At 30.9% G+C, this 26,964-nt stretch overlaps 2 protein-coding genes across 2 annotated transcripts; both read right to left on the reverse strand.

Moving 5' to 3' along the window:
* Positions 1–6,968: 6,968 nt before the first annotated feature.
* Positions 6,969–10,439, reverse strand: LOC133320336 (zinc carboxypeptidase-like). The gene is made up of 7 exons (XM_061528434.1): positions 10,129–10,439; positions 9,795–9,952; positions 9,490–9,713; positions 8,496–8,583; positions 8,192–8,394; positions 7,999–8,083; positions 6,969–7,663 (listed from the first exon to the last, which is right to left on the reverse strand). The coding sequence occupies exons 1-7, from the start codon at positions 10,407–10,409 to the stop codon at positions 7,470–7,472; spliced, it is 1,233 nt and encodes a 410-aa protein (XP_061384418.1). The 5' UTR covers positions 10,410–10,439; the 3' UTR covers positions 6,969–7,469.
* A 6,375-nt stretch (positions 10,440–16,814) lies between these two features.
* On the reverse strand, positions 16,815–25,088 carry LOC116773062 (uncharacterized). Its single transcript, XM_061528558.1, has 15 exons — positions 24,733–25,088; positions 24,038–24,437; positions 23,712–23,799; positions 23,426–23,628; positions 21,921–22,005; positions 21,576–21,630; positions 20,481–20,688; positions 19,969–20,291; positions 19,650–19,862; positions 19,247–19,445; positions 19,015–19,081; positions 18,413–18,615; positions 18,057–18,141; positions 17,747–17,801; positions 16,815–17,632 (listed from the first exon to the last, which is right to left on the reverse strand). The coding sequence occupies exons 1-15, from the start codon at positions 25,077–25,079 to the stop codon at positions 17,314–17,316; spliced, it is 2,850 nt and encodes a 949-aa protein (XP_061384542.1). The 5' UTR covers positions 25,080–25,088; the 3' UTR covers positions 16,815–17,313.
* Between the last annotated feature and the right edge of the window lie 1,876 nt (positions 25,089–26,964).

Here is a 26,964-nt window from a genome sequence, read left to right on the forward strand (position 1 = left end):
TCTCGGTAAGCGGAATACAAGATACACCTCATACGATCCGGGATTAACCTTAGGTGGTCAAAGCGTTTCTACGGTTACGGAAAATGCACCATTTAAATTTATCGGTCAGAAGATTGATAATATAGGTCGTACTCCATCTTTAGAAGGAATAGTAGATAGCTTTTTAGCCAACAGATCAGTAACGTTAAAAAAGCTTGGATCTACGATAATTATATAACTTCACGTTTAAATTCCCCTTTCCTCGTCTATGATTTTGATAAAATCCTTTTGCCAAATTTCGATACAGTCGTCATAAAGATGTTGAAATTGTGTCTCGGGCTCCCACTAACGGCTGATTGGAATGAGTCTAAAAAGGCCATCGGAGCTCTATAAACACCTGAGATTTTCCAAGAGATATATTCTAGGGAAATACCAGGGAAATCTTTTTGATGATGTCGTTACATCGCTCCCAAAAGCCAAAGATGCCCCAAAGCTTCTATTTCAAAGAGTCAAGGCTTCTATTTCACAAGCAGTTTATGATAGGAGCACAAAGTAACAGAGTAGAGTTTGGATCAAGTAAGAAAGTCCAAGAAACGGAAATATTAAAGTGTTTTATTTGGCAAGACGAGAATGATTAATATAAGATTCATGCAAGGAGTTTAAAAATGCAGAAGGAGTGGTTAGACATAGGAGATTTTTGCATCCCATTAGTACTAAAATGGTGTACCTTAATTCATGATTGGTCACCAGCATTGCTAAAATTCTATCTCAATGCGTTTCAAATGACTCTCCTAGATGAGAGTAATTTAGTAAGATGGGGTAAAGGTACCGAAAAGACTTGATATATCTGTGGGAAGGCAGTTAGAACTACTGGGCATAAGTTAGTGGGATGTAAGGTACTCCTGGATAACGGTCAATACTCGCGTCGTCACGATAGGGTTTTAGGAATCATTCTGGAAATTATTCTGGAAATAACCAGAAACGAGCAATCAGTAGGTTTTGTGAGTGAGGGCACTAGGGCTATAAAATCAAAAGTCAAGCCTTACTCCATCCTTAAAGTGACTTCGGATTGGACTATAATGATGGATACGTATGAAAAACAATATAAAATCCCCGACGATATTTGAGCGTCGGCCTCCAGACCAGACATATTTATGTATTCACGAATTTTAAAGAGCGTTGTGATGATAGAGCTTACGGTTCCTTGGGAAATCAACATCCCCAAAGCCTATACCATCAAGGTCAATAAATATTACGAGCTCACCAACGAACTCACTCGAAATGGGTTCGTCGTGGATTTATACACGATAGAAGTAGGAGCGAAAGGTTTTACGGCTAAATCTCTCTACAACCTACTAAAAGACAGGCCCAAGGCCTGTCCAGAACTTACATTAATTCATTCTTGGAACGTACTTCGAAGGCAGCCCTTGTTGGTTTTTTCAAATTCGGTTAGGTAGGGAGAGGAGCTTGGCAGTGGAGGTCAGCGGTTAACGCGCGTTAGATATGGGCCTCTTAAGCCTACACCTGAGTTGCAAATCACAGGCACTGTTGAAGCTTCTCTCGCTGCAACGCGATGGACCCGGCACCCGCACGGTGAATCTATTGAATGCTAAGAGGTTTCATCTCTATATAATAAATATCACCCAATATCTAATATCTGTTCTTTTTCAATAATTAGTAAAATACTGAGAAATAAAAACTTTTTTTTATAATGAATTTGCCTCTAAAAATAACCATAAATAAATAAAAATAAATAATAGTTTAAAAAACTAAAACACACTTTTACAGCTAACCGAACTAAAAAATAGAAAATAATTTTAAATTACAAAGAAATTATATTACAGTAGTAGAAGGTCAAACAATCATTCATAGTTAATCACCTCAAAATAAAATTATAAAATAATTTAAGTCATTAAAAAAATAATTTATCTCAATTAACTCATACTCCTTCCCTTCTAATTGTAAGTCCGAAATATTTTGTATTTTTTTAATAAAAAAATTATTGATTTCCCTTTTATTTTAAAACGTTTATATGCATTTTTTTAAGAAATGGTAATAAATAGGATATACCCAACTATCTTTGCAATGTGAACTACAAATCTTGTCATATATGGTAATGATTCAGAATTTTTTAGAAAATCTCTTGACTCGACGCGGGTCAATAGTCTATACATTAGTCTCTTGTATTTGAATACTCCTTTATGAGTATTTATAACTATAAAAACCTTGGATTTGTGAAATAAAATTTGATTAAAAGCTTTATGTGTAAGGGTTATAGTGCTTAACATGATAAATATAAATAAATTAGTTGTAAGTTACAAATTAATTTTAAGATTATTTAGGATAAGTAATTTGATTGCATATTATTTTTACATATTTATCCTATAATAATGCAATTTGGTTTGTGTGTGTGCCCACAGATAAATACTTGCCCACAGGTAAATATACTTTCGTGAAATACTTCCACTATAATTAACGTACAAAGTAAATCTTATACCTTTGGCACAGAATACTCATTGACTTTTAACATAAGCATTAACTAAACCGTATCAGTAGAGAAACATAATTCATCATACGCCATTTAGATGGACAATTAAATGTTAACAAACAACATTGTGTCGAGCTTAGCGTCGATTCATGAACGCAGCACACACGGTGACGGCCGCCCTCCAGAATACCGGCACAACTCATGTGCTTAAACGTAGCTTGGCCTGGTCACAGTTTAAAAACGCTAACCCGCCATCAACAACTCATTGTATTTAGAATAGATAATATAATATAATTTTTTTGTTGAACCATTAAATCTTCTTCTACAAGAACAATTTCAGCAAATATTGCTTCTTCGAAGTTTAGTTATTACCTGTTTTAAATAGGCATATCTAAAAATCTTTTTCTACATTTAGACATAGGTAAAGTCGCGTTGCCTGGATTAAAAATTACACTGATGGTTACAATCAGTATGAGTAGTAGTGATATAGATGGTGAAATTTAGAGGATTCAGCATAGAGACGGATGATAGCAGAATTACTATGATCAATGTGACGTGCTTTTTCAAGTAAATACTGTGAGAGCAGATTTATACAACTGACGCCAATAATAATCATGAATGAAAGGGCAATTTGAATATTAGTGAACTTCTGTAGTTTTAGAAAGCCCAACCATCCTAACCTCAGTGAAGGACTGATTTCATAATGGTTGTGCAAGAACATTCGCAACCAGATCCATCAGTATTGGGCCGAACAGTATACGTACATGCAAGAAAAACAATAGACATATACCCTGCATATTCTTTAATTACAAAAGAAACCTGTTATTAGAAATTCGATACAGATTTGGATAAGAAATAGAAGGACCAGTTCATATGTGATGTTTTGAGTACGTTGTAAAAGGACTTAAGAGCAATAGTATGTCGAAAACAATCGTATGGTCAACATAGTTCATACATTAATTACATTTCAAACTAGATTTACATTGCATGCAACTGATTGGTCTGAGGCACGTTGGGAAAAGAGACAAAGGAAAATGGAATACCGATTTCCAAAGTGTCAGGTTCCTTCCGTTTACTACAAATGGAAGGAAATGTGTCATTTGCGCCGGATGTACCAGAAAAAATATGAATATGGTACTGTAAAGCATCGAATCTGTATCCAATTAGAGAGCCTTGGTGGCATAGCAATCTTGTAGTGCTACGCCGGCCTTACCGCTTTCGCAGACTCGGCCAGGGGGCACCGGACGATTCGGAGAGTGTTGGCATGTGTCTACGGGTGACTACTTATGCAGTGTTTCCTGTTGCAGTGGGAGGAAGAAGCTGGTAATTATTTATGAGTTAGAAAAGAGCTGATCTACCAAATATTAAGCCAATGAAGACTGACAAGTTTAAACTTTATGGTATTATTATGACGAAAATTAAGCAAGCAGCAAGTACTTATAATCATTATTTTTAAGGAATCCCAGTCTGGTTGATGTTGTGATGTTGTAGAGTGAACCACCCAGTTCACTCAGTAGACATTTATTCACTTGAGATATTGCGATTGGGTTTGTATAGTCAGGACTCAACTTAGATATTTATACCATACATTAAGGTGGAATCATCAGATGGTATGTTGTAATTGATTTTTTAGTTTCTAAGCTAAGAAGCTAAGAAAGAAGCTAGATAAGGAAAGTTTATAATTAAATTTATCATTTTAATATTAAGAAGTTACTTGCGCGATAAGTTGACAGCAATTTTAATCGTCATGATTGGAGAAAAGAAATAAAACACTCAGCGCAGTTATTTATTTATTCTTGTAATCCAACTATAGTTAATAAATTACACATACCTACTAGTAAGTATATAAATTAATCAAATTTGCCATACAAATTGATAGTATTTAATGCTTATAACTATTTTTCCACATTATTGATAACTGCGGATTAAAGGTTTAACTGGAAATACACACATGAAGGTTCACATTTTAAATAATTTTAAGATTTTATATCATAAAGTGCGTATAACTTTTAAATGCATACAAAATGTTTATTTTTAAATACTGTTACTGTCTTTGTTACGGACGAGAAGGCACAGCTCGTTTGTTATCGTATCACGTCTCCGCTTTAATCATTTCCACTAACGAAGCCTGGTCGCCGATTTTCATACAATATAACGGGAATGTTGGGGAATTATATCATATTTATACCTGAATTGACTTTTTAATTATTATAATTAATTATTGAAATGTTTTATCTTATACAATTATGAATTTCAAATATTTTACTTGTTAAATTTGTATGAAAATAAAAATGAAGTCTAGAATGACTAAAATATTAAAATATATATATTATTTATTTATTTTCAAATTTTTTATTTGCTTGCTTTCAAATATATTATTTCTTTGGGTTCTAGAAACTCAATATAGTATTGTATTGTCATAGCTCGAAACAAGTCTTTTTTGTACACACTTTTACTCATTAATACTTTTGTATTTACTTTATCATAATGAATTTTCAATATTTATTCCACCCAAAGTAAATACTTAAATGCCATAACTACTAAGTTAAAAATGGAAAGTAATTTTTTTTAGTTCTCATCAATACTCTTCCGGAAATATTTATGTGATAATTGATATTATAAAAGACTTCTTTTTAATGAGGAAATCCAAAAAGTATGTTTAGCATTGATTGTAATTTATTCTTCTTACATAGTTTGATGTGGCTCAGTAGCTGGAGGGTAAATCTTAATAGCAATTTCGACTGAATTTATATTACGTTTTTTATTGCTATTCATTATTTATTAACAACAATAATAACATTAAGATACGCAATAAACTAAATTTTATAACGGTACCCCTAAGTCCCAAAAAGGAGAAACAAATTTAAATCATAAATTAAAAAAGCAGACTAACTTATCAGTCGTTCCATAGCTATTTTTCTAGTAGAACTGTAATCAATATTCACTGTTGTGACATCAGAGACGGATAGACTGATCACTTCATGTCCAATAGAACGATGTTTCAGATTTAAAATCTGTCCCAGATTTGGATTTTAGAAACAACGTGTTTTATATTTTTGGAATAGAGTTGTTATCTTTCAATCAAAATATATTGACGAGATGCATCTGTGTATGCCGTTTCTAAATCGCTTAATGACTAAAATAAAATTGAAATTGAAATTAAAAGTAACTTTTTTTGGGCATATGTATAAATTAACAATTATCACATAAAATATCCTTTTCAATTCGCATTTATTTTATAATCAGAAAGCAACAAGTATTGTGGTTATTCAAATACCCAATTTTTTAATCTGATATAGCATTTCTATCAGAGAACTGAGTATTTTTTTTTTCTGATGGAAGAATAAGTCGTATTTAGATTACGAGAGAAGTCTTTAATGCTTCTTTGAACTAGTCTTCTGCGCGACCTGTAGCTGTATCTGGCATACAACGTATAATTCCTTAGATTATGATGCAGTATGTATTGCATACATACTACATCATTATTATTAGCATAATGAAATTTTGGGTTTCCGAACGGTATAAATAAGAAGTGACCGTCGGAGAAGAAAATAAATAAATCTTTCCAATCACTAAAAGATCTAATGCAAGATGATAGTGTTCTTGATTCTGATTATTGGTCTGGTTGAGGACTCATTTTAAAATCTATTTTACTAAATCTTTCCATCTAGTTCTCCAGTTTTTTGCAAGTCCAAATCACTGTTGCAATGAAAACAGTATCATCGGCAAAAAGAAAGAATCTATGTGTGCTTCTTTCTGAATATCCTCCGCTACGGCATGCATTACTAGCAAAAAGAGAAAATACTTTAAGCATAAGATTTGATTCTCGACTTTACGTCAACAGGCTATGATACCAGCTGCAACCCAACTTAGGGACTGCCTTTGCGGTACATAGCCTTTACCACTGGCAGATACTTCTCTGGCACATCTTTCTTCTTCATGGTCTACTATAAAACTCACAAAGATATCCGGTCAACAAACACCATCCACAAGTTTTTATGCGCCCTTTTGGGTTTTTGGCATGGTTGTCCACTAATGAAAATGACATGCATCGTCAGGCAGGCATCGAATTGCTGTTATAACTTTGTATATGTTATATTGTAATATCTCTTAACTTTATTAACGCAGCCTTCTAATATGACGTAAGCCAAAAAAGACTTCTAAATACACTCCTTTCTCCTTATTATAAAAATCCAACTTTAAGAAGAAGTAAATAAAATGTATGACCCCTTCAAATTTCTTAGTTATAATTATTAAAATGAGTATATGTCATTATCATCATAAGTCAAAAATAAATGATATTTTGTATTAAGACATTAAAGAGAAATACTACCTTGTAATATTAATATAATAGCAAAATTATCTTAAACATTCTCATGAGCTAATATTGTACCTCTTAATCTTTTATCTCTGCTTCAGTAATAAGGGTTGCTTAGAACTAAGACTGGGTACAATATAAAATATTCAATTTAAAATAAAACGCCTGAATCACATCAAAAATATATGGTTGTATTTAATATTGTATAACGATTAGTTTTGTATAATGATTTATTGGCAGATGGACAGATGGCCATTTTTCGTTATACTTAAGACAGTTGGAAAAATAAAAACATGATGATTTGATTTTTTTTTTTCTGCATTTATAGATAATACCTAAATATTTTTCCCTTTCATTAAATAGTTTTAGTAACTTTTTGTTTTTCACGGCATTAATAAAAAGATTTTCGTAATAATCAACTTTTTATAGCTTAAAGTAAAAAAGAATTTAGAAGTATCTTATAAGTTCTAAATTACTCCTTATCAAAGGATATATATTATCTTTATTATTTGTACCTTATATTATTTTAAATATCTGGCAAACAACAATTTTTTTATACAGTTCTTTTCATAATTTTATGATGTTCTATTGAACAAAATATTTTAATATAATATTTTAAATATTTTAGTATGGAAACTTTTTACACTATATCTTTAAGAATACTTTATATGAAAGATCATATTTTTATATCAAACGGATAAATTTTGCTTCACGAAGAATAGCCATAATTGAATCATAGGTCTCTTCGCAAGATGGCAGAACTTGACTGACAGGTAAGGCATAACCTGAAGTTCCATTGTCTCTGAGAAGGTAGGTGGCAACGAAAGGCACAGAGTAACGATGTTTTACCCAATCTGCCAGAGAACCAGTTGAGCCATCTGAAAATTAAGGCAAGAGTTATTAACAATACTTTTTTCCAAAGATTGAAGCAACAATTTGCTCTTCAAACGTTTCCCTCAAAATTGTTATTAATTATATTGTATCCGAGCACTGGCGGAATAACCACAAGCCCAGCCGGGACACTGGCTGGAAGAGGCTACAGCGAGCCTTGGGGTCTAAATAGCCCTAAAAAGTGCTGGTGCAGAAGGCAAGGGGAAACCACTGCAAGTGTCTTCTCAAGAAATTCATCATGTATACGGGTCACTGATACGTGATGACCACGACGAATGTACAAAGACTCCTGTGACGATGATGATTATATTGTATATCCTACCATGAACTTCTTTTGAAGTACCAACAATGTATTGGGTATTATATTTAACTGCCATAGATCCCATAGCTCTCCTGCCTACAATGATCTGAAAACAATCCTTTTCTTATTCGAATATAAAAGAAATGCTATTATTATAAGTAAATTAAAACAGAATGATATGACATGACATAATAAATACTCGAAATGAACCAACCGTATCATTATAATTATACAAAGGTTCAGTGGAATGCGCAAAGGGTAAAAGCAGCCGTTGTCCGAAGCTTCTCATCGAAAGAACAAATTTAAGTCGGGGTGCAATGGAGTCAATGTAGTATGAAATCGCTCTTGATTCTTTTTCTGAGAAAGGTCCCAGACCTACGTAGTTACTATGTGAGTCATTAAAACTGCCACCACTTACTGTAATATGAAAAAAAAAATTTTTTTTTTTATTTACGTTCACTGTTATCTTTATTTAAGAATTAATATCAGGTAATATTAAAATATTTATTTTTAATTACCTCCCCAAAGAGAATTCCAGTTTCTACTTAGGTCAACTCCAATTGTTCCATTTCTGTTGATTCTACGATTCTTAATCCAGAGCCTATCCTAAAAACATATGAATTTTTCCTATTTTATAGACACAACAAATTTATATTAGATTTTCAAATAAATATAATTGCATTCATTTTGAGATAAATGTAAAAATTAATAAAGACATCAATCTGATAACTGCGATATAGCCATTTAAAGTCTTGTAACAAAAAGTTACCACATCAGTAATATGTCGGAAGTACTAAAAATTTCGCCCTATGGTCGTCGATGCGTAAGCTCAGCGTTTCGATAATATACAAAACCATCACATAGCAGGTCTCCATATATCATGCCCCCCAGTTTTCAGTCATCATGATATCCCTAATCAAGTTGGTGGATTTGATTCCTATACAGACTCCTGATTTGATTGATTTGATTTGATTCTATATAGATTCCTGATTTGATTACGACCAAAAAAAGAACACCAAAACGTAAAACAAGCTGTAACAGATGTGGAATAGTTTGGCTAGTTTGTCACACTGAATTGGTTTCTGGATGAATTAGGATAAAACGAAAGTTATGAACAGAGAGCACGTTGACGGGGCTCGACTGCTTTAAATGGAGTGTCTTTTAAGGTTTTTCCGAATATATATCATGTATACGAAGTCATGAGCCAGAGTACTAAAAATTCGCGGTTCAGCGATTTAACAAGCTAAAGTGGCTGTACCACATATGCCTTTTAAAAGATGGCTGTTGGAGCCAAATAGTTCTACATTAGAGATCGCGAACCAATAGCCGTAGTCTCAGACGAGGCTACTTGGTACAGGGGGAGAAGAGTAGGTACATACCAAGGTGGTAAGAGGGTATACGTGAGATTTTATATAATTAGCAATTCACTGATTTCTTCTGATGCTGTACAAATAATTTACATTCGTGTAAAATTTGTTTTATATCTTTAATAGTACTCGTAATAATAATTACCTTATCCTGTGTGTATTTATGTCCATCAGGGTTAAGAATTGGAAAAATATGCCAATCGAAATCAGAACTAGCATCTCGCGCTTCACTGTCTACACCTCGTACTAATTGATTTACTAAATAAGTAGTAACAACTGGTGACAACCAATCAGCTCCTATTTGACCACCTTCAACAAAAATGGCTCTCTGAGAACCACGGTTTATTCTTACTCCTGTTATGTTTCTGCCTAAAAATAGAAAAGGATTATGTTAATTCATATACACTTAATTTTTTACACGAACATTAATAGATATCAACTTAAATGAACCTTCAAATGATTGTCCTGCATGAATGAGGGACACAAATGAATAATTATTTGCTAGTTGCTCAAACCATTCGTAAATATCATCTATATCTTGATATCTAGTCCATGACAGATCTCTTGTAGAACGTTTTCTTCTACTCAAAACTTGGCTATCGAAGACTCTGTCAAAAAAGGTTTCCATGAAGTTATTTTAATTGTATTTAATAAATAGAGTTAAAATTTTGGTAATAGGTGAATTGATATGTCTGAGTGTCTTAGAAAAGTCACCAATTTTAAATAGAATAAATATAATTTATTGAGTGTTGTTCTAGCTATAGGAAGCGCTTGTTATACTTACTCTTGTAAATTATTAAAAAGCACATCGTGGTATACATTTCTTTTTTTTAAGGAATGTTCGAATTCATCTTTGCTTTGTGGAGCAGCAATAACATTGATGTCATCTCCAACTCTTGCTGGTGGTACCCAGAAATCTAATCCTTCAGAATTTTGCAATTGCTTCAAGAACTCTAGTTGGTCATTATCTTCTGGATTCACTTTATATAACGAATAATCATCATATCTTACTTTTTCTGCATTAACAGTACTAAGAACACAAATAAAAAGCAAGTTAAACAACATTGTTACAACGTATTTGAACGAATGTAAATTGAATCCACTATCATATATTTTTATGATATTACATATAATTTATCATACTTACGGACTGTCGTTAATTTCGAAGATAAGAAGTTTTATCTAAAAATGTATAAAAATTATCAAATTTTGATATAATGTTATGAAAATTAAAAATCATTAAAATTACTCTTCAAGGGAGTATTGAGAGTGTCTTGACCACATACCTATACATGAAATGCTTCGTATTTTTCTCCACATCCAATAGTGCGTTACCCAGAATAAATCAAAATTTATTAAAGTTCGTATACATATAAAATAAAAAAAAATCTAGATTTGTAGAAATTTGTTAATGAAATCCACACATTTATATGTTTGCGAACATTGCAACATCCTTTGTTGTTAATTTCATTTTTCTCGCTACCCTTAGTCCTGACTTTGTACTATACTAACACAATTGTAACCCAAAAGGTTCTTGTTTAAAGAAATCGTTTTTGAAAAATTATATTATGTAAATAATTGAGAAAAGACTTTATTGCAGTTCGCTTAAACAATCAGGGCAGTATTACACCAGCTCTAAAATCTTAATAGCCTAAACTTCCAGTAATAAGTTCATCAATAAATATTAGTATTCCCAAGGAGAATTAAGGTCGGACAGGAGACCGCTTCTCAAACATAGTCGAAATCTTTACAGCAGGAGGAAGGAGAGCATACTGCGTTGATGACGTTGATGAAACATTTATTTGCTCTTTTGACTTAATCATAATGATTTGAGAAAACAAACTACAACTATGAAGTATTTATGTCACAATATGTTCCCGTTATAGCGAAACTCAATAAAAATGTTTGAATTTTATCCATATTGTTTTTTCTTTGATTTCTGTGTTTGTGTGTTTTCCAAGTATTTAATATCAGATCGTCGCGAATAAAAATAATTCTGTCAACATATTTGGCAAGTAAATAAAGACGTTAATAGCATAAAGACTAGAACAATAATCTGTAATTAGTCTTATTTAGCATTCAGCCGTGCAATCATGTGCAAGTGAAATTGCATATAGGAATGCCCGGAGCACTGCTAATACATGTACATAGGAAACATATTTTGTTTCCTAACTAGGCAATAATATTCAGTTACGGCTGACTGATTTTGAATTTCCATTTACAGCGTTATCATTTGAAATTGTACATTACCTTAGTTGGGCCATTGTGACGTGGAGAAGCTATTACATGTATATATTTGAATTTAAAGGCTTAGTTTTGGTTTGCAATTATTATACAAATATAATTCAAAATAGCCTATTCGGTCTAGCAAATATTTTTAATTTTCTAGTAGATAAATAGCAACATATAAGGAAACAATAATCTTATCCGTAACGATTGCGAAGAAACTAGCTTACTTTTTTTCGAAAAAAATATTATTAAGTTTAACATCATCCACATTATAGTGTTTTTTTTTTCTTTAAATTGTATTTACTTTATGTCAATATAACAACATTTTTAAATTAAACCCCAAATTCTTCAACGTCCTAAAAATAATAATGTCACTTTTAGCTTATTTATGCATTTATTATACAGGAGTGTTATGTATGTATTCATTATACAGGAATGAAGGTAATAATACATAACATATACACATACACACACACAAGCATATATATATATACATACATATATATATATATATATAGCATACAAGCATATATATATATATATATATATATAGTTGAATTGTGAAATTTTTCCTTTTTTGAAGGCAGCTAACAGCTCTACATTATTTAATATTTTTGTTAAGTAAGTAAGTATAGAAATGGAGCTAGCGTACCATAAGATTGATGACTTGAGGTAATTAGCAATAGGTTTACTGTTCTTACTTTGTTTTAACACGTCTAGTTCTGACAGGCAAGATTTAGTATTTTTTTGAAACAGTAATTAGGTAAAATTTTAATAAGCACGTCATTATATTACTTTATCAATCTTAAACTGCAGCTGTATTTATATTATTTCTACTTAAAATAAAAACAGTTGGTCTTTATTATTTTAATATACAAGTTCGAGCAAAAATACGGGATGTTTTCCTACATTTAGATACAATATTTTTATTGATAGGTTTCAATTTGTTTAAATCTATGTAAAATTTGCTAAGACCAGAAGAAGGTGAGGGATATGAAAATAAATAAATTTTTTACTTTTTAAACTTCATACAAAATTTTCTAATTCAAAAACTAACAAATTACTTTTTTGAGAACCATTCGTTCCGTTTATATTTAGGGCTTAGAAAAAAACACGACGGGTCCTTTTTACATTCTATAGAATTTGACTTTAATGACATTTCTTACACTTTATATACCAAAAGTACATTTAATTCTCATATATTACTACGAATATTATGAAGGTAAGACTAAATACAAAATACACCATATGTGCACATTTGGTAATGATTATCATTCAAGCATTTACATTTATATATGTAATTGTAATCAATACAAGTATATAAACCTTTAAAAAACAAAACTCGTTATTTAACTTAAGAAATGGCAGGAATAAAGGAATATAAAAGGATAATTTTACATAAATGTACAGAATAGTCACCATCAACGGACATCATTATAATATTTTTACACCTTCAAAACACTTTGAAGTATCCAATTGCCAATAATTTCTTATAAGCATTCTTGGGATCTGCTTGGTACAGCTGTCGCAAAAAAACATGGCTGTAAATATTAATCATACGTCAATGATTAATTTTCACAGGTCTTATAATCTTATACTTAAAATGAAATAAGTTTCAAAATTCATAGAATTTGTATAATATTTGAAATTTTACTTTTAGTGCATCAAATTTCTTCAATGATCAAATGATGTTTTTGCAGAATGTCGGTATAAAATTATCCAAAATAAATAGTCTAAATATAAATTTAAGTCGTGCGTCTACAGTAAAACCGCATTTGGACTAAATTCAGCGCGTAAACCACGTAGTTATTGTCAACCGCAGTATTCGACGACTAAAATTATACTAATGCGATTTGGAAACGAAACAAATGAAGTGTAGCGTTTAACAACAGCTTCAACGTTGTAAATGTGTGGTTACATGGAATGGGTCACTAAACTGCTGGCCAATGTCTTTATACGCAGGAGACCGTCATTCATTCATTTACTGGAATAATAAAAAATACTCTAAAACATTATCCTATATAAACCAATAATGTACCGATAATTTCTATTCAACTAGAATTAATAAATATTATATACGTTTAACATCAACTATGTTTCCGTTATTTACATATTTTTTGCCTTATTAACTTTTATTTTCATCTATTTCGTAACATTCAACGCTAATAACAATTTTTGGAAATTTACTAGGAGATTTAATGGGACTTGAATTAATTATATCAAAAACCTCGCTTTATCAGACTTTGTTGACCTTCGATAAAGTATTCCATTATATTAGGCAGTTATTAAGAAATTTTGCTGGGTCAGGCCATTACGTGGGAGAAATCAGTTTTCAGTTACGATAATCCGTTTTTTTTTTGCAAGATGTTTTAACAAAATTGTGTGATGACGATGGCAAGGAATAAAATATGTAGATAGGAAGCTATCAAGTAGCTTCAACAATCTTATTTTCTGTTTTTAGGCCGATATAAAGAAAATATATTATATGTTTATTCATGGTGATAGAGTATTGTTGTGACAAACATAATTAAATAGTTTATTTTCTCTTATAATCTCCTTGTAATTATTATATAAAGAAGATCTCACACAGTCCTTTTTTTAACATTTGATGTATTTAATGCCTCTTTGCATTTAGATCTTAACTACCAACAAAATAACATTCAACCGTTTCAAGTCACAATAAAACTGTCTACCTTTTACAAACAAAAGTGTGAGTGTAAATTACGCACAACATTTATCACTCGAGTCCGTCCGTGCCACAATAACGCGGTTGACTTCATCTTCGAATAATTCCCTTTGTTCTTTGCGGCTTGCTGTTGCCGTTTTTTTGTATGGGAAAAGTTGTAAAAGACTATTAACGCCGTTACAGTCATTGATTATATGTAAATAAATCTATTTAGTAAATAAATTTATTTATATTCAATCACTTGCTTTATATCCTTTTTAAATTCTTATAAACGTATGATCCTTCAAAATTACAGTTAACATATTAAATTATTAGATAGACTTATAAATAGTGTATTTTTAAATGTCCCAATTCTGTTTTTAGGCAATTATGAATTGTTCCATAAGGAATTCCTCTGATACCGCCACCTTTCCACGTCTGTACCACACTCTACCAACAGTACATCACAGCATGTCGTTAAGGGCAGGAGGTGGTCCAATAAATCAGGGGACGTCGTCTACGCCGCGCGCACACCCACTAATGCGTGTTTAGTAATGAATGAGATCATGCGATAGTTTATTTTAATATACAATTAAAAAATATATATTTAAATTATTATAATCGTCTTTCATTAACATTTTTAACACAACGGTGATTGTGCTAAAACAAAACTTAAAGGTTTATTATATTTTTCCTTAAATTAGCTATCAATTTGTAAATTTATTTATTCTATGTATAGTGATTATTGATTCAGAATAAAAAATATATATGAAATTAGCGTTATGCTGTTGTAACGAAATGTAAATCACCACTCAGAGTAATAACATCATCTATTCCTTCACGTCTCGACTGCAAAGCAATCCATCACGCTGTTGCATTAATTCAGACAATTGCAGAGAACTGCCGTTGTTTTAGGCACGTTCTGGCTATCGGCCAACGCCGATTGCAAGCACGATACTCTTGCAGGTTTAATTAATTTATTGGTTTATGTGTTATTTGAAATTTGTGTCGTCAAAGACACGTAGATTGCGCAACATCAAATTTGATAATAATATTGCAGTAGCAACTTCTCAGAATATAAAGCGAGTCCTGGTACGCAATACAAATTATTTGATTTATAAAGAGATAAATTTCAAAGCTTGTTTAAATAATTATTAGCAATTAAAACAACTTTAAAACTCAATAAAAGATTTGTTACAAAATTATTAATTGGCTCATCTCGAATCCTAAATACTGTTACCAACTTTTAATTTATTCTTTGATTTGAATTGGGTATTTGTTATCAAAAATAAAGAAAAAAATATCTTGAAATTATAAATATACGTCATGATTTTTTAATACATTTTGTGTAAAGCTAGCTATAAGATTACTGGTAACTCTTCAGTAAAATAAAAGTTCAAAAACTGTTTGGTCAGCGTGAATGATACTTCATAATATAAAATTTGTAACTTACCAAAAATTTTTTGGTTTTTCTTCTATATAAAATATCTTAAAATTATATTTTTTGTACTGTAACTTGAAATGCCCAGGTCACACATATACTTCACGTTTGAAAGTGGTTGTGCGAGCTGGATTCTGTTACTCGTTCACGTCAAAACTACAAATTCTATGAGTAGATGATGTTTATTTTTATAGATCGCGTAAGAAAACGTATGATGTAACTACTGTCCCAGGATTTCTTCGGGACCGTGAACTAAAACCTCATAAAATGTAATACACAAAATATAAAAGTCTGTTCCGGCACATACAACATATTTTATCTTTATCTTTAAGCAAGTTTTTTTACCAAACCCGCATCTAAAATGGCGTTATTCGCTTAAGTTGCGGTTACTTGGCGTCACTCCAAGGTTGGATTAATTAATTGGAACACTGGGACTCCTTCCTAGTTCCTTGTCTTGCAACTTTAATTCTCTTACCGTATTAGACGAAACCTTTGGCTTTTATGCTACGTTTGATTGGCGATAATACTCTCATCTAGGTCGTTAACGATTTGATAAGTAAATTATTTTAAAAACAATAATTTTACTTGAGGTATATATGTGATTTTAATCTAGGGCAGACATCGAAATTATATTGATAATTATTATCTTGTTACTCTTATAGTAACAGTATCAGATAATAGTTTTTGATATGACGATTTAATATTAATATTGACCTGTAAATGAAAGACTGTCTCAAGGACGACTAGCAGGTCGGAAGCACTTGGATGTTGGCAAGAATATCGCTGTATCTGGACATTAAGTTATATCTCAAGTAGTTACAAATGATTTGAAATCTTAACGGTGGTCCTTCTTTACTTTATTATCGAGGATTTAATTTTTTATCGTATCCCTAAAAACAAAAATTAAAAGAAATTTTGTTGTGCATTATTTATAATTTTTCAGATTTTTTAATAAGTTTTGTATTAATCTACATTATAATATTTATTGAAAGTATTAAAAATAATGCAAGGGTGAAAAACTGTAATTTAAATACAAATAAACAATTTCCGTTGTTTTTAATAATGTTACAACTATTTTAACTTTGGCACAAAAACAAAATGATTACACCTTATCTTTTACTAAAAAACAACGCCTTAATTTGATAGCATAGTATAATAAACTTTATATACCTACGAGAAGGTTTAAAATTGATTACATTTACACTAATTGAGAGTCATAGTAAGAGAATTCCATAAACTGTCCATCATACGATGAACCTTTTGTAACCATACGCTCCCCTTTTTAATATTTTACTTTGTTAGGTGCTCTAAAAGGCTAAGGTTCAACAAAGTTTGGTTTATGACACCAAAATAAATCACCATGAGTCACGTGATCACACAGTTTGTTGTAACGCCTTAACGTTTATTCGTATCATTAGTCATGTTAGCACCTTTGGTAACATCGTTGTTGTGTCCATTGTAAAATTAATGATCGCTAAAGTTAGTTGTGTATTAAATAGTTTTTCCAAAATATTTATTCTTTTGCATATAATATATATATAGAAATATTGTGTACTCGTATATACATATATACTTAACACCGTGAAATAAATAGGAAATAAACGCGACCGGGGCTGCAGACATAAGCTAGAATGTTATAAAAAATTTATTGACTTTATTTTCAAATATCGTTTCATCTTGGGAGATTTCAGACAAATAAGCAAAACAACGGAGTATTCAAATCGTACTATAATAAAGACGAATACATTCCAAATTAGCATAAAACTGTCAAAAATAATCATCTTTTGTGATGACTTCTGGGGGTTACCATCATGTTTTAACATTTTGTCCGTTTTAAAATCCAGCAGTGATAACAAGCCATCCATAGTTTCCCAACAAGTAGGAAGGATTTGATTAGGGGGAAGCGCAAACCCATATCGGCCGTCGTCTCTCAATTCAAACGTAAGTACGTAGCTAGAATTTAAGATGATTTAAGGAATAACTTGTATGTAGTTATAAAATGAAAAAGATATATGGATAAAACTTAAAAAATAATAATAGTAGGTTAAAACCAATAAATGTACTAACGGAACTGAAAAAGTTTTTTTAACCCAACAACCGCTTACACCCGACGTAACATAACCTGTAACCAATTTTTATTTTAAAAATATAGGGTCCACCCCAAAATTCAAGATTACTTACTACGATGCTGTTTTGAACTTAACTAAAGTTTGTTATTTATATTATTAGATTTAGGTACTGTGTCGAGGTGTTAAATATTGATCGAAATAATAGGAAATGTCTTTTTTTAGTATCTTCCATAACATTTAAGTCTCCTCTCAAATCGTACTAAAAACGGGTATACCCTGGTAATTTAGCATGGTCCTATAACACTCACCCACTGTATCGTATGCTGTTCCTACTGTGTATTGAGTGCCATATTTTTTGGAAATTCTCTTTGCAGCTCTGATACCCCTTTCGTGCTAAAATATATAATTCAAGCAGTTATTTTTAAACACAGTACCTGTTTTATGATAATGTTTTTAAAATCAAAGCAATGATCTAATAATACTTGAATTTAAATCAAATAGAAATTATAGAATGAATCATTCGTAGATACGAGCAGGATAAGAACCTGCAACCTTCGAAACAATGCGCTCTAGTTGTTTTACTAAATAAGCTATCACACTCATTGAATTCCTTCATTCTTTAGTAATAATTAAAGTAAGGTTTTAAATTTTAATTGTATCTTACCACTTCATCAAAATTTCCTTCATGTTTCTTTGAATAGGCATACGGTATGATCATATATTGGCCATATGAATGAAAAGCTAAATAGAACTTCAAATTTTTACTGTTAGCTTTCACAAAATTGGCCAGCGCCAAAGTTTCAGGTTCAGAAAAAGCTTTGGGACCACCATAGGTTTCGTCTTGTTTTCTTGAACTTGTCCCAACAGCTGTGTTATAAAAAATTAAAGAAGTAAGACTTTCCTATTATTCTTTTGTTAAAGAAAGAGAATAGGTAACGTACGCGCAACATATTAAAAAATAAACAAACATCGCCGGCGAAAAATGGATAAAATATCATATAACGAGTGACGTTGCTGACTCCGCGGAACGAACACCAAGCTGTGTGAACCAGAAGATTCCTGATACCACACAAGCAATGGAATGAGATTGCTATCCTAACATCGGGGCAATCATGTAGTCTTAGGTATAGGCTATAATTTTATTAATGTATTTCTTATTATAATACACATATAAATAAGTTTCATAGTTTTCTTGGAGCCTCTGGTTGCTACCCTATATAATTAATAGAAGGAATTTATTTAAAAATATCATCATTTATAACTTACAACCAAAATGCATGTCAAAGTTTCTGTTCAAATCTACGCCCTTCATATTTTTTCTATACATCCGATCCTAAGAAAATCAAAAAATATATTTATTTTAACACAAAACATTTTTTATTACTCATAATACATAAGTATGTATTTGTGTGTACACAAAGAACAAATGGTGTACTGATTTGGCAGAAATAAGATAAAACTAGATGAGATCAACATTTGTTTAGAATAAGTAACTGACCTTCTTGTGAGTATATTCGTAGCCGTCTGGATTGAGAACTGGTATAAAATACCATTCGTATTCCTCGGCAATGGATTTTAACTTGGATTCCTTTTTGTCAACTGTAGTTAGAACTTGGTGGAGAAAATATGTAACAAAGGCTATGGATACCCATTCTCGAGAGTGGATACCTCCTTCAACTATTATCTTAGGTCTCGAACTAAAATGATTGATTCATAATTTTTAAGGAATTTCAATAAAACTTTCAAATGAGAAGTTGAAGGATCCATAACTTTATTAAAAATAATCCACTAATTTTATCACTTAAATATATCACACCATTCTTCAATCATCATACAATTTTGAAATCTGTTATAAAATACATGTTTGAAATAATAATAATTATAATAATTGAAATACTTACCGTTTTTTACGAACGGGAAGGGTTATTTTAGCCATTAGAATATCTCTCTTTTCAACGCTTTTCCCCAAGTTTTGTAGATGCATCACTTTTGGATACATGACGCTTAGATCTTGAAGCCAGTCATAGATATCATCCAATCTAAAATAGCTGGTCCAGTCAAAGGATTCCATATTGCGACGCACATATGTCTTTACAGTTTGAGAATCAAAGGCCCTTTTGATTGAATCAAATTTTAAAATTGTCTTCTTCTATTACATTTACTGATATTATATAATATAAGTAAAAAACATTTAAAAATGTGATAAAGTTTAGTACCTACCTTTGCACATCTTCTATCACCGTTGTGTAATAAATACCTTTTAACATGGCATCTCTCAAAAAAATTCTCTTTTTATTTGGACCAATAATGAATTCTACTGGCCTATGGACTAAACCTGGTGACCTCCAAAATGTGGCCTTGTAAACATCACTTAAATTCTTGAAGAATTCTAAGTGATGGTCTGTCACGGGCACACCTCTAAACAATGTGTAGTTTTTGTAGCTTTTAGATGTGCATGGATTTATGTACAAGAAGACTAAACAAACAATGTAAATCAATTCCATTTTATAAATCTGTGTAAAATAACCATGATAATTCGAAACCTATTCCACGCCATCGAGAATTTACGCTTTGTCAATGTCATATAGATATTATGACGGGAATAAAATATGTTAATGATAAACCTTTTTCAATTTTATCGTTATAAAAAAAAAAAAACAATATATATTTTTTAAATATATTAGCAAAAGGTTCCGGTACAAATTAAAAAGAATATACAAATATCAATATAAGAGAATAGTAATAAAAATGGAGACTATATAAAATTTTGATCTAAAATTACTGGTGGAACTAAAAAGTTCTCTTTCGACACTCCTGTGTCGAACCGTCATAAGTTCCATTAAGCCGGTCAAGGTTTCTTTGCATGCGGGCAGTATATTATCCGGAGGTAAAGCATATCCATAAGTTCCGTTGTCACGTAGGTAGAATGAGAGAGAGTACCTGAAAGTTGTATACATTTTAATAATAACCTAGGTAAGAGCAGAAGAATTGGTGACAGTAATAAAAATAAATAACCTAACTTTATAACACCATTAATATCACTTAGTAAAAACAAAGTACCTAATGAACCTATATCCGATCCCATTTATTTCAATTATAGAAGATTTGTGTTTAAGAAATTTGGTAAGCAATTGGCACTAAATAGTAATCTTGTTTGTAATGATCTTTTACTGAACGACGAGAGATTATTTTATTTTATCGTGTATCGAGTTCATGTCGCCCAAGGCCGGAAATTTTTTTCCCGCATATAAAAAGTACATGCACATTTAACAATTTTGTTTGCTGGCATGTAAACGACAAAGACTAAATTAATATGTGTATTTAATGAAACAAACAAATATTAGTACATTTCGAGTAAATTTATTACTATTTCTTACTTGATAATTATTTCAAAAGACGGGTAATGAAATTAAACCGGTAACTAATCACGTTCCAAACATTCAAGAAGTGTATGGCCATTAAGTTGTTACTAAATAAAACATTATAAAAACAAAATCCCTTTCATAATTTCCATATTGATGTTTGGATTTTAACTTTTTACACTACATTCAAAATATCAAAATGACGAGAAATGTTAAATAATACAAAGATTTATCTTATAAGTTTTGATATATTCAAAATGGTAATCAATCCATCAAATAATACTTTTCGTAACTTGGAGTATTATTTAACTAATTTAGCTGTATTTCTGCACTGTTTTATTTTATTTTAAATGTGAACATTATTAGATTACGTTTTTAAGTGATTTTATAATAGAACATTATTTCTATCATACATGGGTAAAATAAAATCTTTCATTATGGGGAAAATAATTAAATGACACTTACTTTACTCCGTATGTCTTCTTTACCCAAGATATACTATCTCCTGAAGATTTGTAACCTTTTAAAAAAAAATTAAGATTTTATAGAAATGAATATCGCATATTGTTATTATATTTAAAATAATAATTAAACAAATATCGTTTGTGTTTTATTCTTATTTTATAGAAGTATTTAAATCATTTACACATATATGTTCAGATAATAAATTATTGACGTACTGACTAAAAATATAGTTCAACAGTTTACATAGCTTAGCCTTTACAAATATTATCTCTGAAAAAAAGTTAAACATAACTAAATCGAAATGTTCTTTAATAATAAGTGTTTGTAGTTGTTCAATATACTGACCGTATACGTCGTAAATAGTGCCAATCCCATATTTAATACCATACAATTTGTACATTTTCAATATTGCTTGTTTCCCATAATTTTCCTGTAAACGAAATTTGAAATTCAAAATTCGCATGAATATTCTGTTCGCATTCGAGTCGTGAATTCTGATACAATTGATTTATAATCTTTAATATTTGGTGAAGCGCGACAGAAACTTGTAATTTGTATTTTTCACGCATAGAAAAAGAATAAGCTACTTATTCTTTTGAATTTTTCGTATCATAACAGATCTAAAAAAATAAAAACAAAAAATTGTTATTTAATTCCTTGTTATGAACCAACATTTATCGACGACATTCTCTTTGTATTTAATTGAGTCTATTATGTGTGTGTGTGTGTGTGTGTGTGTGAGTATGTGCATGAGTGCGCGAGTATGTGTAGGTGTGTGAAGCATCACAGCTCTTAAACGGTTCAATTTCTTTAAATGTAGTTTTTTTCTATTTGAAAGCCAATTTCTTGTGCTTAGTTGTGTCTGGTTAATATCACTAACGAGTGTAAGAGTATCAGCTTTTTTCAAATGATCGTAAGTATTTTTGCCCCATGATCTTAAGTATAAAGTACCTTACAAATGCCAGGCAATCGTTTACTCATAATAATTAATGCATATGAGGTCATTTAAAGTGTGAATAATTTTCATACTGTAAATAGATACATATCTGATTTTTTTTTTTTGCATCAAAGCCAAAGTATTTAACCGTTGGATATGACATTACTTTCCCTCCGCGACTCTACTGATAAATTATTGTTGCATCAACAAATATCATTCCTTAATGGCTTTGAAAGGCTTAAGGGAAGCCGAATAACAAAGATGCATTACAACGATATCCATAACTATGTCAACTGTCATAAATAACTAATGTAAATTATGTCTAAAGGAGCAAACCGCAGTTTTTAACTCATAAGCGAAAGCGAAATGCGAAGTCCATTGAAGTATCCATTAGAAAGCCTTTCAAGTGTGCATTTCAAGTAATCGACATATTTATGTATAATACATTTTGCATAAACAAGTAATCTTATATTATATTTGGTAAAAAATATTTAACCACAGTGGCGTAACGTCAATACAATTAAATTTGTCACAACCAAAAATATTAACCAAAAATATAAAAATATTGTTAGTTATGTACGGTGAATTTCTGAATCGATGAAAGATAATATCATCATCATTGTATTTGAGCCAGTTTCCGCTACTTCGAACACAATGGCTACATCATAAGACAAACTTAGCTTGAAATAAATCTTTTGTATGAAGCAACAGCCTATTTATGTGTAGAGCCTCCTCTGTCTAACATTTACATGACCTACTAAACTACTTTTGCAGATATAAAGACTTGGCAGGAATTAGACAGAAAAAAATATATTTCTCTTTATATTGGAGCTAAATAGCAAATGGTCCCTAAAAAATTTTGGCGACGTATCAATGTAAAATGTTAAAAATAGTAAATAATTGACTAATATACCATTTCAGCAAAATTTTCGATGTGTTGCACTCTATCAGAATATGGAATAATTATCTTTTGTCCATAGGCGTGAAACGCAAAATAGAAGTTTAACTGATGTCTATTAAAATGTATAAATTTTGACATCGCCAGAGTCTCGGGTTCTGAGAAAGCTTGTGGTCCACAGTAGTATGCACTTGATGTATCTTTACTTCCACCATACTCTAAAGATATAGTTATTAAAATCTTAAGCATTTTATAATAACACAAAATATGATATAAGTAACAAATTTCGTGTAATACAAACCGCAAAACCTGTATTTGAAATTTTTATTTAAATCAACCCCTATCGTTGCATTGGAAGTTTTTCTTCTATTTTTGCGCCACAAACGATCCTGAAATAAAAAACATGAGGTAATATTAGTACCAGAAACCAATAGTTCTACACGATTCGATTCTTAATTGTGAAAATAATATTTCAAAAGACAAATTACATTAAATTCACATTGATGTAAGAACTTTAAGGTTGCACTACTGCTCGCCAACATTATGTCCAGTAAAAAAAATAACCATCTTACTTCCAATATCACAATCATTCAAAATAAATATCGTTAAGATAAAAAGATCACTCACCACTTTCATGCTGTAATCATAGCCATCCGGGTTGACAACCGGAATGAGGATCCAGGTATATTTTTTTGCCACTTGTTTTAAACGCCAATTAAAAGATTTCTCAGGATATACCAGAAAGAATGCAAGATAAGTAACAAATTGAGTTGTAAGCCATTCATTTCCGTGTATCGCACCTTCGACTATAACTTTTCCTTTAGGATTTTCTGTTACTATCTCAAGCGTTAGTATCTCTCTACCTTCTGCAGACTTGCCGATGGCCTTTAATTTCACCCTATCACTATTCTTAGTTGCAATATCTGTCATCCATTGGTAAACACTTTCTAGATCATAATAGGAATTCCAAGAAAATGATTCAAATTTCATTCGTGTATACCTCTTAAACTTTTGCTGTTGAAATAACCTACAAGATTTGATATATTCATTAATATAAACCAAAAAAATTAAGAATTACTCAAAGCTTTAATAACATTTTGGTCTTCAGTTGATTTGTTCATGTAAGTAAATGTTAAGTTATAAAATTTTAATAAAATATATGTTTATACTAGTAATTTAATCTGAACACAAATCTGACTGTGGACAGAATGGCATCCAATCAGTACACAAGCTTTCATAATTGCTTATTTTACTTCGGTAAATGCTATTATATTAATAATCATAACTATTTGGCCTTAATTCAAACGGCACTGTACACTTACTGTTCTATATTGCTTGTTGTTATTGTTGCGTTCAGGTGGAAATGGCCTAGCCTCTCTTTAAAAACATTTAAATGTTCCCGTGGAACTAAAATTTGGATGTCCCTAAACATTCTAAAAGGTCTCGTCCAAAATATCGCATTTAGGTATTGTTGTTTCTCTAAATTCTGCAAAAAGTCCAGCTGATACCGCTCCACTGGAACAACATTATATAAAGAGTAATCTGTGTAGTTGGCACTCTGACAGATTTTTAAATTTATTATAAGAATAAAAAATATAGCGAAAACATTTGTTTTCATTGTCGAAGAAAGGAAATGTAAAAAATATTCTATAATGTCTGATTTTGACATCTATGACACGACATTATCAAGAACCACTTGACTATCACATAACAGTCGTGTTACAAAAAAAATATTTTAGTACCTTAGAGGATGGATAGCATATAAAATCTAGCTAAGTATGTAACATGCAAGGCCTTTTTATTTTTTGCGTTTTATACACAATTATTATTTCATAAATTCGGAACATTGTTTCTGTAAGCTTGATTTTCTTATCATTTGTTATAGATTTGGTTTTGTTTATCGACTAAAGGAAGATAATATTTATCAAGTTAATTTAAAAAACATTGGATTTTGTAGTCTAGACAAATATATCACGCTCTTGTTATCTTAATACCTTGGCATAAGTTATATAAAGATCATTATGATAGGGAAGATAATGACAATAAATTATAAATTTTAATGTAAAGAATGCCTCATTGTGCAATTATCTATACATATAATAAGACAGTAAAAATCATTTGTCTGTACAATAAATATTTTTCCAAAAAACTGATAGGAGGCAATTAAAGAAGGGTCATAAAAACCAACAAAACAATTTTTAGAATATTTGTCTGTCTGTTTGTCTATCTGGTACGTTATAACTTCAAAATACTCAACGTATTTGAACGCGGTTTTCACAGTGGCATTACATATAATTAGGAGCATTGTCAAAACCTTGTAAAAAAATTGGTATAGCAGTCCTATAGCGGGCTACGCGACAATGGCTGAAGAGCCGTTACCATTTTTATATATTTGAAATATATTTATACATATATATTTATATAATAATAGTGAAGAGAATACAAGAAAAATTTCACCATAAAAGCTGTATCCAAGCACGACGTGACGTGAAGTTTGTATTAACAAAGTATGAGCTGATGATCGTTGGATCAGAGTTGGCGGAAGATGCTCAAAACTTTGCTTGTATCGTTCAATATAAGCACTGTAAAATATTTACTTTAAGAAATTTCTCTAGAAAACGATTATCAGAATATGCGAGTTTGGAACTATCTACTGTTTTAAAAACTCTTAAACAAAAATAGTCTTTCAAAATTATTGTCGGAATACAGAAGATGTTCAAAACCAATATTCTTGACGTCATTACTCTAAAGATTTTTTTTCCGTTCTACTAACAATTAAACACGCTGACTCCCAGTGTTCTGTAATTTTAGTTTTGGAGTCTTTACGAGTTTGTAGTTGTTATTTGAATAAAAAAAAACTTCCTTTACCTTATTATTTTTTGAAAAATCAGGCAGAACATGTTATCATTTTAAAAGATTGGTCTTGCTGTTTACGAAAGTGACTGTTCATACAATGTATTAAGTAGGCATATCGGTCTTCGAAAACGCACGAGTAAAATTCCATTCCTTGTTTTAGATTTGCCTTCAAAGAACGCACCTAACGCATATGCTAAATGTTTTCTTCTCTATATAGACTGTACATCACGTGAAGAGAGGCAATATTTGATCCGAGTCTTAGATGATCCATCTAAACTTTAAGGAAAGGATTATTATAAATTCTAACATCACAGCGTTACTAAGAGGTCAACTGGAGTTTGCAATGAGGATCACTGTACCAGGAGTGACAGCAGTATTCCATTTGGGACTGCATGTTTGCTTTGTGATCTTAAAATAAGTGAAGTACCAATTCGTATACCAATTTTTTGTAATGCAATATAACCTTGCAATCCAAATGATCCCTACGTAGTACCGGGTTCCATAAATCGATCCAATTTTCAATATTTTCATACAGGTTAATTATTTTTAAGACATACTGTAATATAAGTTAATGCTTGAACTAATTTATTGTTTAAACAGTCACTTATCAATGCAATGAAGCCCTAAATCCATTTCCTTAAACGACATTCTGCGGCCATTATCTAAGGAAGATTGTCTTATAATTTCTTTAAACTGCC

Source organism: Danaus plexippus (assembly GCF_018135715.1).
Source record: "Danaus plexippus chromosome 18 unlocalized genomic scaffold, MEX_DaPlex mxdp_20, whole genome shotgun sequence".
Taxonomy (NCBI): domain Eukaryota; kingdom Metazoa; phylum Arthropoda; class Insecta; order Lepidoptera; family Nymphalidae; genus Danaus; species Danaus plexippus.

What these genes read in the sequence shown, in the direction of transcription:
- LOC133320336 (XM_061528434.1), bottom strand. Translation starts at nt 10,409, where the DNA reads ATGTTGTTTAACTTGCTTTTTATTTGTGTTCTTAGTACTGTTAATGCA. An exon ending in CTGGAATTCTCTTTGGGGAG is followed by an intron (nt 8,395 to 8,495) that starts GTAATTAAAAAT and finishes TTCATATTACAG; the next exon opens with TAAGTGGTGGCAGTTTTAAT. An exon ending in TACTTCAAAAGAAGTTCATG is followed by an intron (nt 7,664 to 7,998) that starts GTAGGATATACA and finishes CTTAATTTTCAG; the next exon opens with ATGGCTCAACTGGTTCTCTG.
- LOC116773062 (XM_061528558.1), bottom strand. Translation starts at nt 25,079, where the DNA reads ATGTCAAAATCAGACATTATAGAATATTTTTTACATTTCCTTTCTTCG. An exon ending in AAGGAAATTTTGATGAAGTG is followed by an intron (nt 18,142 to 18,412) that starts GTAAGATACAAT and finishes TATATATTTTAG; the next exon opens with CACGAAAGGGGTATCAGAGC. An exon ending in AAAAAAACTTTTTCAGTTCC is followed by an intron (nt 17,633 to 17,746) that starts GTTAGTACATTT and finishes CTTAAATTCTAG; the next exon opens with CTACGTACTTACGTTTGAAT.